Raw genomic sequence first — 12884 nt, 5'->3', positions numbered from 1 at the left:
ATGTTTGTTTGTTTTGTTGTTCGTTTAAAGAATGGTAGTATTAAAGACTCTAAACAACACAACATTTGTTAACCGTATGAGATAACTAAATGACAACAACCAAAAGAAAAAAAAAAAAAGAACAACAAGAACAACTTCCCCCATCTTAAAAGGAAAGAAATATAGAAGCTGCCCAACCCTTGTCATTCACAACTCCTGTTGCTTTCTTCACAGCATTCGTGGGTTTCTTTCTCTCTTCATCAACCTCCTCCTCCTCCTCCTCCTTCTTCTTATTCTTATTCTTATTCTTATTATCCTTCTCTGGACATTCTATAGAGGCATCATAACTATACCAAACACGACTCTCCTCTACGTTAACACAACGCCGCAAGTGTAAGTGTAATAAATCTCCTGCAGATGCTTCTAAAATATCTCTTGGCTCTAATGCAAATACACATGGAAACCAACTAAACATATTTGGTGTTCGACCCTGGTAAAGAGTTGAGAGAGTTGTTGAAATGTGAACAGGATCAACATTATTATTGTTATTATTACTATCCGTGTTCATTGCTGAATCTGGTTTAAACAAAAGAGCAGTAAAGTAACCAATAAACCCACTACAACGTCCAGCAGATGTTAAATGAAAAGTAAGTTTAGCTTCACGTTCTTTTCGTTTTTCTTGTCCTTCTTCATCATCATCTTCTTCTTCTTCAGATGTAAAGTGATGAAATGTCCAACAGGCTTGTGGTTCAGAAAGAGCAACTGCACGAGTGATATTCGTTACAAACATAGAATGAAATAATGCCGCCCGCCTATCACTGCAATAAGAGGGCAATACCGTTAATCCGGATATAGCAGCAGTCGCCACAGAGGATTCCATCCATGCAGAGTACAAAGGGGCAATCCACGCCGTATATGCTTGAGGAATAGATACTATATATGGATTATGTGGAATCCCCATGGAAGTCTGATATTGCTGAAGATCACTATAAAAGTCATCAATACATTCAGGACTGAGTTCATTATCTCCAAAACTTCCTAATAATTCTGAAACCACCAAATCACATAAACCCCACTCAATTGGAAAATTCTTTTCTTTTGCTGCTAGTGAAGAAATAGTACGACCATCCGCATGAATGACTTCTACAACATGTCCACAAGTATTCATCCATTGCGACCATCGTACATCTGAACGTAAACGTAAACGCACAAATTCAAGAGCTTCAGGATTTTTTTCCACTGCAAATAAATGTACTCGAAGACCTACACCAGAAGCAGCAGAAAGACATTCTTCTATTAAAGGTCCACGACCAGCACCAAGTAATACAATGTAAACAGAATCGGTTTTAATAAATTTCGGTCCATTAGCACATTGATTACATAATAATGCATGACTACGCTCTTTACGATGTGATAACCAGTTTGAAAAGTAACTCACTAATGCAGCATGATATTGTTGGTACTTTGTGCGGTCTCGCTCAAAGACTTCATACGTTCCACTTGGTAACATATGACCTAAAGGTTGCAATGGTAGTTGAAGAACATCTTCAAAATCTGCAAAAGTATCTTTTCCACTATCTATAACTGTTTGTTTGTACAATTGATTCATAATATTGTACATATCGGCGAAATGTGTTAAAGCAAAAACAGGTATAGCTCGTCTACGCAGTAATTCAACCATAAAAGATCCCAACGTAATAAATCGTGGTTGTGGTGTAGCCCAAAAGGAAACCGCAAGAGGAATAACATCAGATGGTAAATGTAAATGTACTCCTTCCTTTGCATTTGAACACAATGCTCGCCTCATCTTATCTTCCGACGGCACTTCAAACGCCACCACAGGTTCTCCAAGCCACTCCGATGGTAATGCCCCAAATGTTTGAGAAAAGAAAAGATATGGAAAAACTCTATGAACAGATTCTCGGGCCACACAATCAGCTGCCTCTGCTAAAGAAGGAAGTGAACTTCCCCACATCAAAACCGTACGGAGACGAGAGAAGTTAAGACGATGTGAAGAACAAGAGGCATCACAGCGAACCCAAATGTTTGTAACAGGTGAATGACGTAAATGTTCCCTGAGAACAGAAATAGCTCTCGCAACCACACTATCTCCATCACTTCCATAATTATTATTATCATTATTAGTATCATCATCGCTATCAGAATCAGAATCATTATTCTCAGGAAGAGGCACCATGACGGCTCGTAAACCTAAAAACGCTGCAAGCCGAAGTTGTTCTAGAATTGTTTTCACTTCCGATGGAGTTCGCCATGATGATGGCGACACACAACCACACGCGGTTGGGCCCCACGAGGAAGTGTGAGAAAGAAATTCCCACAAATGCTCCACAGAACCTCCAGCTTTTTCTTCATTAGCTACTAAAGCCGTAAATAAAGAACAACTGGGTGTAGTAGAATCAGCATTGTTGTTGTTATTGGCACAGTTACCAAGAGGAAAGAGACACAATGATGCCTTACACATCTCTTGTTGCTGAAGAGAAGATAATAGTGTCTTTCCACCGCTAACTCCATATTGCTGAAGCCCATGTACTTGAGAACCTCCATCCCGTGAGGTGTCTGAGTACATCGCCTCATCTGCAGATGGATCAATCTGATCACATACTTCGAAATCAGATGGCACTGAGGGTACTGGATTACCACCAGGAATTATTTCCTTCTCCATCACGTAAGCTGTTTTCTTTTTTCTTTTCTTCTTGTTTGGTATTTTTTTTTTTTTACATTTGTCCCATAATAAGGAAGGAAAAAAGATCAAAACAAAGAAAAAAGAAAAAGAAAAAGAAACTAGGTCCACAATAATCCGCCATTATTATCAGTATGATTATTAAATGGTAAAGTACAACAACAAAAATAAAAATATTTTATAATTTTATAAAAAATGATAGTACAACGATACAAACGACATAAATGTAGTCATGATATTTTCATGTCCACACTAGTCTGAGGGAGGGGGTGGGGAAGGTTTAAGAGAACGAATCGAAAGAGAGTTGGAAACTCATCACCATTCCCAATAATAGTTTGCCCCTCCTTTTTTCTTTTTCTACTCAAGCATAGCTTTTCGTTCTCTTACCAAACCAAGAACAAGTTCACGCGTAAATGGTCCTCGATTACTACTGCTGTTACTGTTACGGTCTTTTGGATTTGTTTGAGTACCATCTAAATGATGTCCTTTCAATGTATCACTCTGTGAGAGCGGTGTAGAGTTATGAGAACGTATACCAGTAGCCACTTTAGCGGTAGTAACACCATCTGCACGGGTAGAATGCGGCAGATCTGATCCACGTCGTAAAGTGCCATTCATAATTTTTATCTGTTCCTTTGCTCTTTGGCTTTTAGAATATTCGCTATTCACAGAGTGATTACTACTCTTAGCACTGATACTGCGTGATTCACGCTGAGGTGAAATCAATCTTGAATTTTGTGGAGTAAATTCCACTGGTGCTGCAGCCCATTCCCCTGTGGATCCACGTTTCAGTTCCTCCAACCGCTGCCATTGCATTTCCAATTTCAATAATTCATCCCTTATTCGTTGAGACTCTTGAGATGGAAGTCCCAGATCTCTTACTTGAGTAGATTCACGATCCTCATCATTATTATTATTATTACGTTGGCTTATTTCCTTCTTCTCTTTTCTCTCATGTGTATGAGTATCATTCATACGGCTATCCAGCGGTGGAGCCATGGCATTTGCTGCTTCCTTCAAAGCTGAAGTATTACGAACGAAACTTGATGGATCCCGTTGAAACTCTTCATAACTTCTACGCAAACGCTTGTAGAGATCTTCAATTCCTTTTACATACTCCTCCGCCCGTTGTTCATCCCGTTTACCAGATCCATGGTAGGAGAGAGGTGTCGTCGTCGTCCCATGAGCATCACCAAGATTAGATAGAAACTGTCGCTCTCTTTTTTCTTTTTCTTCATAATTATGATCATGATGATGATGATGATAGTTACCACTTCTTTCCTCTGTTTTTCTATGATATTGTCGGGCATAACCTTCCCCACGTGAAGTATTTTCCAAACGCATACCTACAGCGGATGAATGTTTCTTCATTACATCTTCTAATCGAGGTGAAACCCCTTTTACTGCACGAGCAGCTGTGTAGTAGTCAGTTCGTCTATTGGAATTAGATTTGGAAACAGGAGCAGACATAGCAGCAGCAGTAGCAGCTGTACCTCGTGAATAAGAAGGTGATGTAAACCTTTTAGCAGTCGATAAGGTTGTACGAGGTGTAGCCGTTCTTTTACCATTTGGTGAAACATATCGAACGGGTTGAGATCTCTGTTTTCGTTTTTGATCTATTTCGTTATTTTTATACTGTGAATCTGCACTCACACTACGTGATAACTGACGATGTAAATCTCGTCTTGCTTCTTTCGTAATTGAACGCATATGATGTTGCTCTTGTGCCGATAAAGAGGGTTCACGCGTATATCTCTTATTATATGAAACATTCATTCGTTTTCTATTGGAAGGATTAATATCTACATCCTTGTCTCGACTACTTGAACTCTCATCTACATAATCATCATCTTCCATCACTCCACCATTTGGCTCTCGCAAGGGAGAAGGGAACCACGGCGGTGGTGGTGGTGGTGGGAGTTGACTCAAATCTACATTAGGTGGAAGAGGTGGAAAAGGCGGCAGTAAGTATGGGGGAAATGGAAACATGGACGGCAATGGAATATCCTGCGGTGTAGGCCACTTTACGCCTCCCTCAAGAGAAGCCCCAACGGTCGTGTTGTGATGGCTGCTATTCACACTAGACGGAAGGCCATTGGGGGATATCAGCGGCGGTGGAATCCATGGAACATCTTTCGGTACTGCCCAAGCGGCAACCGTCGCGGCAGCGGCAGCAGCGGGTGGTGGAAGTGTCCAATTAACACTATTGGAGGTATGATGAGATGCCGGAAATACATTTACTCCCCCTGCAGCAGAAGGAGGAGGAGGAGGAACGAAATAACCACCGCTACCATATAATTCGCTATGGCTATTGTAGGAGATACCAGCCTGATGTGGACTCACACTACTGAAGCGATTAAACACAGAAGATCCAGTGGTGTCATTGTTTCGTCCACGACGACTCTCTTGTGTAAGATTATTTAACCGCGGGGATGTACTTCTCTCTAAATAAGTGCTCTCCAGAAAGGTGTGGGGTTCTCGACATTCACGTCGTTGTTGTCCAGAATCAGACATCTAAATAATAGTAATAATAATAGTAATAATACAGACAAATAAAAAGAAAAAAAAAAAAGGGAGCAACACCTCACGTAGATATATATTTAAATTTGAAAGGAAATTAAGTCGACCGAGATACTGCCGCTATTACCGCTCCCTATGTTGAAAGGCAAAAAATTTTGTTTACTTTTAACGGCCAACTTCCTTTTTTTATTTTATTTTCGTTAACTATGTGTAGAAGAAGAAGAAGAAAAGAAAAAAAAAAAAAAAAAAACAAGGACGAAAGAATGGCAATATTACTAATAGCATCATTATCATCAATAATAAGAACACGATAGCAAGAGACTATGAGTTTTCACTATTATTTTCGCATTTTTTGTATTTCGTTCTGCTATCATTATTTCCCTTTTTATTGGTTGTGTCCGTGTATGTGTATTCGTGGATTTGTTAGGATATACAAATCCCGTAAAGAAATACACACACAGAAAGAACCCACAACGAGCGAAACCCAAACGAACAACAACAACGAAAAAAAAAAAAAAAAACACTGGTCGTCCCTCATCTCTTTTAGTTTTATCATTTTCTCTTCTTCTTCTTCTTCTTTTCTAAACATTGACTGGACTCGTTCCCCATATCTTCATATCTCTCTATCTATGTATGTAAACAGGAGTACAGAGCCAGAGATAATTGAGAGAGGGCACAAACCGTACACAAAAAAAAGGAAAACACCAAGTAAAAAAGGGTGTATAAATATAAAAATAAAAAAATTGATGTACAATAATAATAATAAGAAGAAATCAATATGCACAAGCATATACATGTAGAGGAAGAGAAACAAATACACAAACAAAAACACAAAGAAAAATAATAACAATAAATAATAATAATAATAATAATAATAATAATAATAATAATAATAATAATAATAATAATAATTAGCTAACATAATGGGATTGCCATCCTGTAACTACACTTGCATAGTGAAGAAGGCCATGTCGCATTCTCTCTTTACTCTCACGTTTCAAATAACGAGACATCGCACGATTTTCACGTAATGTCTGTGCCTGATATTCTGATAACTCCCGTGTTCGTTCCCGCATGAGTGCATCCGCCGTACGAAGATTGTTACTAGCCGCAGCCACAATCGTTGCATACGCTTTACGGTACTTTTCATCCTCATCTCGTATTTGTCGTTTACGTTCAATAAGTTCCTGTTGATCTTGTTTTAAGGCATAACGAATTTCTTCACGTATTCGCTGTGTCTCTCGACTGTGGCGTTCCACCAATTTACGCCTTATATCTTTCTGGAGATCATCAATAAAGCGAAGGGAACGTAACATTTCAATCTTTTCATCCCGTAGTGTGTAGTCAATCATGCGTTTGGGTTGTTTACAGGCCATGGTTAAAGCGACACTTCCCGGTAAAAGATTTTGTGGAAATTTTCCATTACCCGCACGAGTATGATCTAATTTCCTCTTTTCACCTACACGTGGAATATATCTATTCTTTTCATTACTCTTGTTAACTCCAACACTATTGTTGTTAGGAGGATGCCTATTCTTGTTTTTGCTAATCTTGCGACCTTCGATATTAATGCGGTTAACAGCGGCATTCTTCTGATTACCACCACTACTACTACTACTACTGCTACTACTGCGAGTGAAACTGCGCTGCCGCTGTCGTCTATTGTGTGGACGCCATGCCGCTTTATCCAATCTATTCTGCATAAACAACAATCGCTCTCGTACATCTGCTATATTCGCCGCATCTCGTATAAAGGGTGCCTCCTTTGGTGGAATCACCTCTGCACTCCACGCCTTTACAAGTTGTTCGGTTGGAATTTCCTCTTCCTCAACATTTCCGTAACTACCCGCACTACTACCATCCATCTCTCCATGGTGGATGACATTAGCATCATCATCACCCTCTTCATGTGTGGGAAATGCGGCTCCTTCGTGAAGTGTATTCTCCCGCCTCCCATCTATAATCGCACGATCTGCATGAGAATCAATATGATGATGATGATGTTGGGATGGATGTTGTTGTTGTTGTTGTTGATAAGGATGCGAATGATGATCTAATGGTGCCATGAGACGAGAAGGATGTCGAGATGGTTCATTGTTGTCCACATGTCCATTCCCAGCTGCAGTAGCCGTAGGTAAAGCAGTCGTACTAGTGGTAGTCGTAGTGGTCGTTAATCCTGTAATGCCAGCAGAGACTCCTCCTATCGCATTATTATTAGTATTATTATTATTATTATTATTATTTATAGTATTCCCCTGTACAGGAAGATAAGAATACATATTACGAGTGTAGTATGTATACATGGATCGTCCTTCATCTACAGTTCCCACTGGTGCATACCAAGTCCCATCCTCTGCAGAGTCATGCGGGACTTCAGCGAGTACAGGCCGCGGTGTGATTGGATTATAAGATGGATAGAATGAATTCACCGTTCCACTCCCAACAGCATGTGTGGTAGTGTTTGTAGGTGTAGGTGAGTGTAGAGAACCCACACACACTCCGCGTGGTAAACCTGTTCGCTGAGCAATATCCATAAAGAGTCGAATAAGACGACTGATGTGTTCCTCGTTGAGATGTACAACTTCCTCTGCGTCTATTCCAGTCACATCAATTCCACGTGTATCCTTCAGTTCATTTAATACACGAGTGACATTCCATCGTTTCTGATCTACTGTATAAGGTGAGGTTTCAATTCCACTAATACTGCAGTTAAATAGGCGTTGGTAGAGGAGAACAAAGAGACTAGAGGAACACTCCTTAAGTGTTGTGATGTCTTTTTCACGTGATATTGAACACATCTTGGCGAGTGCATTCACATCATCACACGTTACTTTTGGCACCTCCGTCGACATTTTTTTTTTGTTTTTGTTTTCCTTTTTTCTCTCTCTTTTATTAAAATAATTTTTTTTTTTTTACTTGTGTTTGTGATTGTGTATTTGTATCTCTTTGTGATTTTACTGTTCTTCTTCTTCTTCTTTTCCCCCGTTCTTCTAGTTTAAAAAAAACTTTGCTGTTTTCCACTGAAAGGCAATTCCGTTCTTTTCTCTTTCTTTCTTCTTCACTTCACCACACTTCTCTCTCTCTCTCTAATTGACTGGTGTGGGTGTGAGGGTGCTGAGAAGCACTGTGTGAAAGACTAATGATAAGGGGGTGATGATGGATAAATACAATAACAACAATGAGAATAAATCGAATAGAGATAAAAGAAAGGAAAGAAGGAAATAATACGGTTTAGAGATCAGATAGATGCTGTATAAAGAGAAAAAAAGAAACAAGTCCAGATGATTCATAGAATAAATAAATAAATAAATAACTGATAATGATAATAATAAACACATACACACACACACAGAAACGTAAAATAAAAATAAAATAAAAAATCATGCACACGCTTACATCAACACCTGTGCATAATCACTCGCATGGCAAGCAAATATTCTCTGTAAAGAAGAAAAAGAAGAAGAAGAGAAAATAAATATGATTATATATATATATATATATAGACTATGTGTACGTATACATAGATTAAATAATACAGCCTTAAGGTGTATATTTTCATCCTCACGTACTTCTTTATTCACTCCTTCTGGCACCGAGCGGCACCGTAACGCTATCAATCAGAAGAAGAAAAAGAAAAAAGACAAGCGAGGAGGAAAAAAAAGGAATTTCTCTTCTTTTTCTTTTTATTATTATTATTATTATTACTATTTATTGTATTCATTTCTTCTCTTCTTTTTTTCCTTTCTTTTTATGATTTTCCCCCTATTTTTCACACATTCATTCGCCTTCTCTTCCACTAACGATAACGGATGATCATTTCTACTCTGGCTGAGTACTTATTAAAGAAAAGGCGGAAAAAAAAAGAAATTGTGAAATCAAAGGGACATGTGAAGAAAGAAAAGAGAAAAAAAAAAAAAAACAACAGAAGAGAAAGAGAAAGAGAAAGAGAAATGAAGGGAACTACAGCAAATTAGCGTATTACTGTTGTTGATACTGAAATCAATGAAAAGAAAGAGAAAGAGAGAAAAAGGAGAGTATACACACACTCACACGTATGAAGATAAAAGAAACTAAAAAAAAAAAAAAAGAAACACACATCAATGACAAGAAGAAAGCAGCAATGGTTTCATCGCCACTACTCTTCATTCCCACAACGCAAAAACACATCACCAGTAAAAGTGCTGCATTGCCCACTCTTCAGATCTATATATATATATATAGAAAGAGAGAAATAAATATGAAGACATATACGGAAAGAAAAACAAAGAAGATCAAAAAAAAAAAAAAAAAACATATAAAGTAGATAAATACGTAAATAAAAAATCATATGGAAAAGAAAAAATGGTAGAAAAAAGAGAAAAAAAAAAAAAACGAGAGCCCAATTATACCCCGCAAGACCTGCTAATATGACTAAGCAACACAGCACGTAATAATAAAAAAGGATCACCAGCAGCAGAGAGCCCAGTAAATGTCTGATAAGGCCAAATGAATTTATATGGATACACCTAAAATAAGTATTTCTTCTACATTCCATTTATATATTTGACTTGTATCACTGTCTAAATAAAGCAACAACTTTTTATCTTATTATTTATATTATTACTTCTACACTTGTTTGTTGGTTATGATTGTTGTTGTTTTATTTTGTGTGTCTGTCTCTCAGTGTGTGTGTATATATATGTGTGTGTGCTTTTCGTTAAATCATATTTCTCCTTTGCCTTTTCGTTTGTACCCTTTCTTATTCTTCTTTATACTGCACAATGACAAAAACACAGAATCATTTATATATAAACATATATATATATATATTCTACCATTACATTTTTTTTTCTTTGCTGTTTGCTGTTTCTGTTCACCCTACCTTTCCCATATATATATAGAGAAATTCATATTATAATGTCTTAGCAAGTGGGGAGGAGGGTAGATACTACAGATTGATATATCAAACAAACATACATATGTAAATATAATTATCTATATATATATATATATATATATATAATTATCTATATATATATATATATGATATGTATGTTTATCGGTATATGCTTTCAAAGAAAGAAAGACGGAGAAGGTCAAAGAAATATTTTTTTCGTATTTTGATAAAAGAAAAAAAAAAAGAAAGAAAGCGAAAATCTTTGAGAAAAAAAAAAAAAAAACAGATGCTGATATCATATCCGTATAATATAATACATTTTTATAATTTTTTAAATAAAAATGGGATCATAGAGAACATGAATCCTACCAACAGAAATAAAGGAATGAATGAGATGGAAAGAAAACAAGGTTGAGGTCCCACCTCCAACAGTGACGGTAAAAATTCCTTTTTTTTTTCTTTTTTCTTCACTTTTTTTAATTTTTTGTACCAAACCAAACCATTTATGTAACAGAAAAAAACAAAAGCTAAAGTAAACAAACGGAAAACAAAACATACATCGAAATAATAATAATAATAATAATAATAATAATAACAATAATAATCAGAAAAGAAGAAGATAAGAGAGACGATGATAAGGAAAAGTGTTGGCGTCCCACACCCTCATAACTCAAGAAACGCCATTTGAGCAATGCTGCATTTTACTACTACTCCTTATCCTCATTTTTTTTTTTTCTTACCGAATATAAGGCAATAAAGAAACCGTTTTCTTTTATTTCCTCTTGTTTAAAATGGGTTGTTCTTCGGTTGAACACAAAACTAGAGAAATAATCTTTATATTAGAGGAATTCTTCTCGTTTTTCCACCGGTGTTTCCTCATCATTCTTCGTTTTGTGTACTTTCAGTACTTCCCATTTTCATTTTTAAACCCCCAATCCCTTTTTTTTTCGTTTTTTTTGTTTATCTATTTATATATATATATATAAATATATAAATGTATATATTTTCATCCCTGAAGGAAATGCTTTCCTACCATCATAGATGGCAGAATTAATCCTCATTTGTTGTTTTTCTTGTTCATTTTTCTTTTTTTTTTTTTTTGATGTTGTTTTTCTTGATTTTGTTTGTTTCTTTTTTTTTTTTCTTTTTTTTCTTTCCTGCTTTGCTCACACAGGCTTCGGTAAAAGTGCATCACTGCTGCCTATGTCTGTTAGATGCGCAGAATGAACTTTTAATCGTATCTCCGCACCGCGCGGTATACGCCCCACGCTGTGTTGTGACTGCTGCGGCGGTTGTGGCTGCGGCGATGGTGTTTGCGGCTCGGCCCCGGCGGAGTGCAGTCGCGGCGGCTGCGGGGCGGGGAGTGAACGTTGGGCGACGATGGCGGACACCGGCGGACCACAATTGCCGTTGCCGGGGCTGCTGTTGCCGCTCCCACCACTACTACTATTACCATTACTCGTGCTCGTGCTACTACTACCACCTGCAGGGAAGCCGGATTGCGATACGGCCGGATAGGCATGCAGAGCTGAATGGTAACGACACGGGGATTCCATCGAGTTGGGATTGCACGGCTCTGTTGGTGATATGTAATTCGTCACTCCATTGCCTGCATTGCGTGGAGGTGCAAGAGACACTGTTGGCGCGGATGGAGACATCTTTGCAGTACACGATACCACTGGCGACGGCCGTGCGTGGCTGCTCTTTCTATCACCCGCACTCGACACCCCACTTGTACTTTCAAGAAGACACAATGATGTCTCCTCCACATGAGAGTCCTCTTCCTTCTGTTCGTGTTCTTGTTGGTGTAGTTGTGATTGTGATTGTGATTGTGATTGTGATTGTGATTGTGATTGTGGGTGTCGGGTGCCGTGTTGCTTGGATTCATCCTGCTGCTGACGCAAATACGCCCGCTCAAACCACTGCATCATCCACGTGTCCACGTCCTTCTCCGGCCGCTCCCGCAACATATCGTCCACCATGTCATTCAACAACTTTGGCAAACGGTGCTCTACGGCGTAACTAACACCATCCCGGCCACCAGGGCAACTTGTCGTGCGGGAGTCCGCATGCACGCGGGGCCCAACGGCGGTAACACTACAACAATTGCGTGGAGAGGAACTGCGGCGGCGTGATGTATCCATCCCTTTGGAAGGATGATGGAGAGAGACGGTATCGGTGCTGGTCGTCGTGCTTAACAACGGCGGTGATGTTCGCACTGGTGGTGTGGGTTGAACCATCAGTGGTGGGAGCCTATGCTGATTGGGCCGACGTCGCGGTTGTCTGCCGAGCAGCTGCGGTGGTGTATGGGAAGACATAGACTAAATATATATATATATATATATTTCTTTCTTCTATTGTTCACTTACTCACTCACTCACTCACTAAGTATTTCTCTTCTCGTTCTCTTTCTCTCTCTCCCAGAGTACAAAAATAAACACACTAAGAGAGAGAGAGAGAGGGAAGGGAGTGAGAGACAAATAAAAAGAAACAAAGAAAAACTATTGCTTTTTCTTTTTCTTTCTGTTCTTATTGGCCCTTTCTTGTTATTCTTGAGTACGGTCCAAAATAGTTTGTCTTCGTTGTACTTTATATTTTTTTTGATGTTATTGTTTGCAATCTTGTTTTTTTTTTTTTTTCCTTCTTTTTCCTACTTCTTCTTTTGTATTTTCTTTTGTCTATGTGAGTTTGTAACCCTCTACCGTTGAATAGACGAATATGTGTTTCTAACTAATACTCCCGGTAGGGCAAGAGAGAAAAAAAAAAACAAGTAAAAAAAAGACGTGAAGAAAAAAAAAAAAATGTTGA

The 12884-nt window shown here is 38.3% G+C and overlaps 4 protein-coding genes across 4 annotated transcripts; all 4 read right to left on the bottom strand.

Annotated features, from left to right (window-relative positions):
• Positions 1 to 145: 145 nt before the first annotated feature.
• Positions 146 to 2662, bottom strand: TM35_000481500 (putative arginine N-methyltransferase, type II; the record flags this gene model as incomplete). Its single annotated transcript, XM_029030486.1, has 1 exon — positions 146 to 2662. The coding sequence occupies one exon, from the start codon at positions 2660 to 2662 to the stop codon at positions 146 to 148; it is 2517 nt and encodes an 838-aa protein (XP_028878255.1).
• A 375-nt stretch (positions 2663 to 3037) lies between these two features.
• TM35_000481490 (uncharacterized protein) lies at positions 3038 to 5194 on the bottom strand (the record flags this gene model as incomplete). Its single annotated transcript, XM_029030485.1, has 1 exon — positions 3038 to 5194. The coding sequence occupies one exon, from the start codon at positions 5192 to 5194 to the stop codon at positions 3038 to 3040; it is 2157 nt and encodes a 718-aa protein (XP_028878254.1).
• Positions 5195 to 6111: 917 nt separating this feature from the next.
• TM35_000481480 (uncharacterized protein) lies at positions 6112 to 8052 on the bottom strand (the record flags this gene model as incomplete). The annotated part of the gene is made up of 1 exon (XM_029030484.1): positions 6112 to 8052. The coding sequence occupies one exon, from the start codon at positions 8050 to 8052 to the stop codon at positions 6112 to 6114; it is 1941 nt and encodes a 646-aa protein (XP_028878253.1).
• A 3190-nt stretch (positions 8053 to 11242) lies between these two features.
• On the bottom strand, positions 11243 to 12394 carry TM35_000481470 (uncharacterized protein; the record flags this gene model as incomplete). Its single annotated transcript, XM_029030483.1, has 1 exon — positions 11243 to 12394. One exon carries the CDS (start codon positions 12392 to 12394, stop codon positions 11243 to 11245), a length of 1152 nt encoding a protein of 383 aa, XP_028878252.1.
• Positions 12395 to 12884: the final 490 nt, after the last annotated feature.

This window comes from Trypanosoma theileri (genome assembly GCF_002087225.1).
Source record: "Trypanosoma theileri isolate Edinburgh chromosome Unknown TM35_Tth_48_V1, whole genome shotgun sequence".
NCBI lineage: Eukaryota > Euglenozoa > Kinetoplastea > Trypanosomatida > Trypanosomatidae > Trypanosoma > Trypanosoma theileri.
Note: the sequence above shows the minus strand (reverse complement) of the source record. Positions and strands in the feature narration are given on the sequence as shown.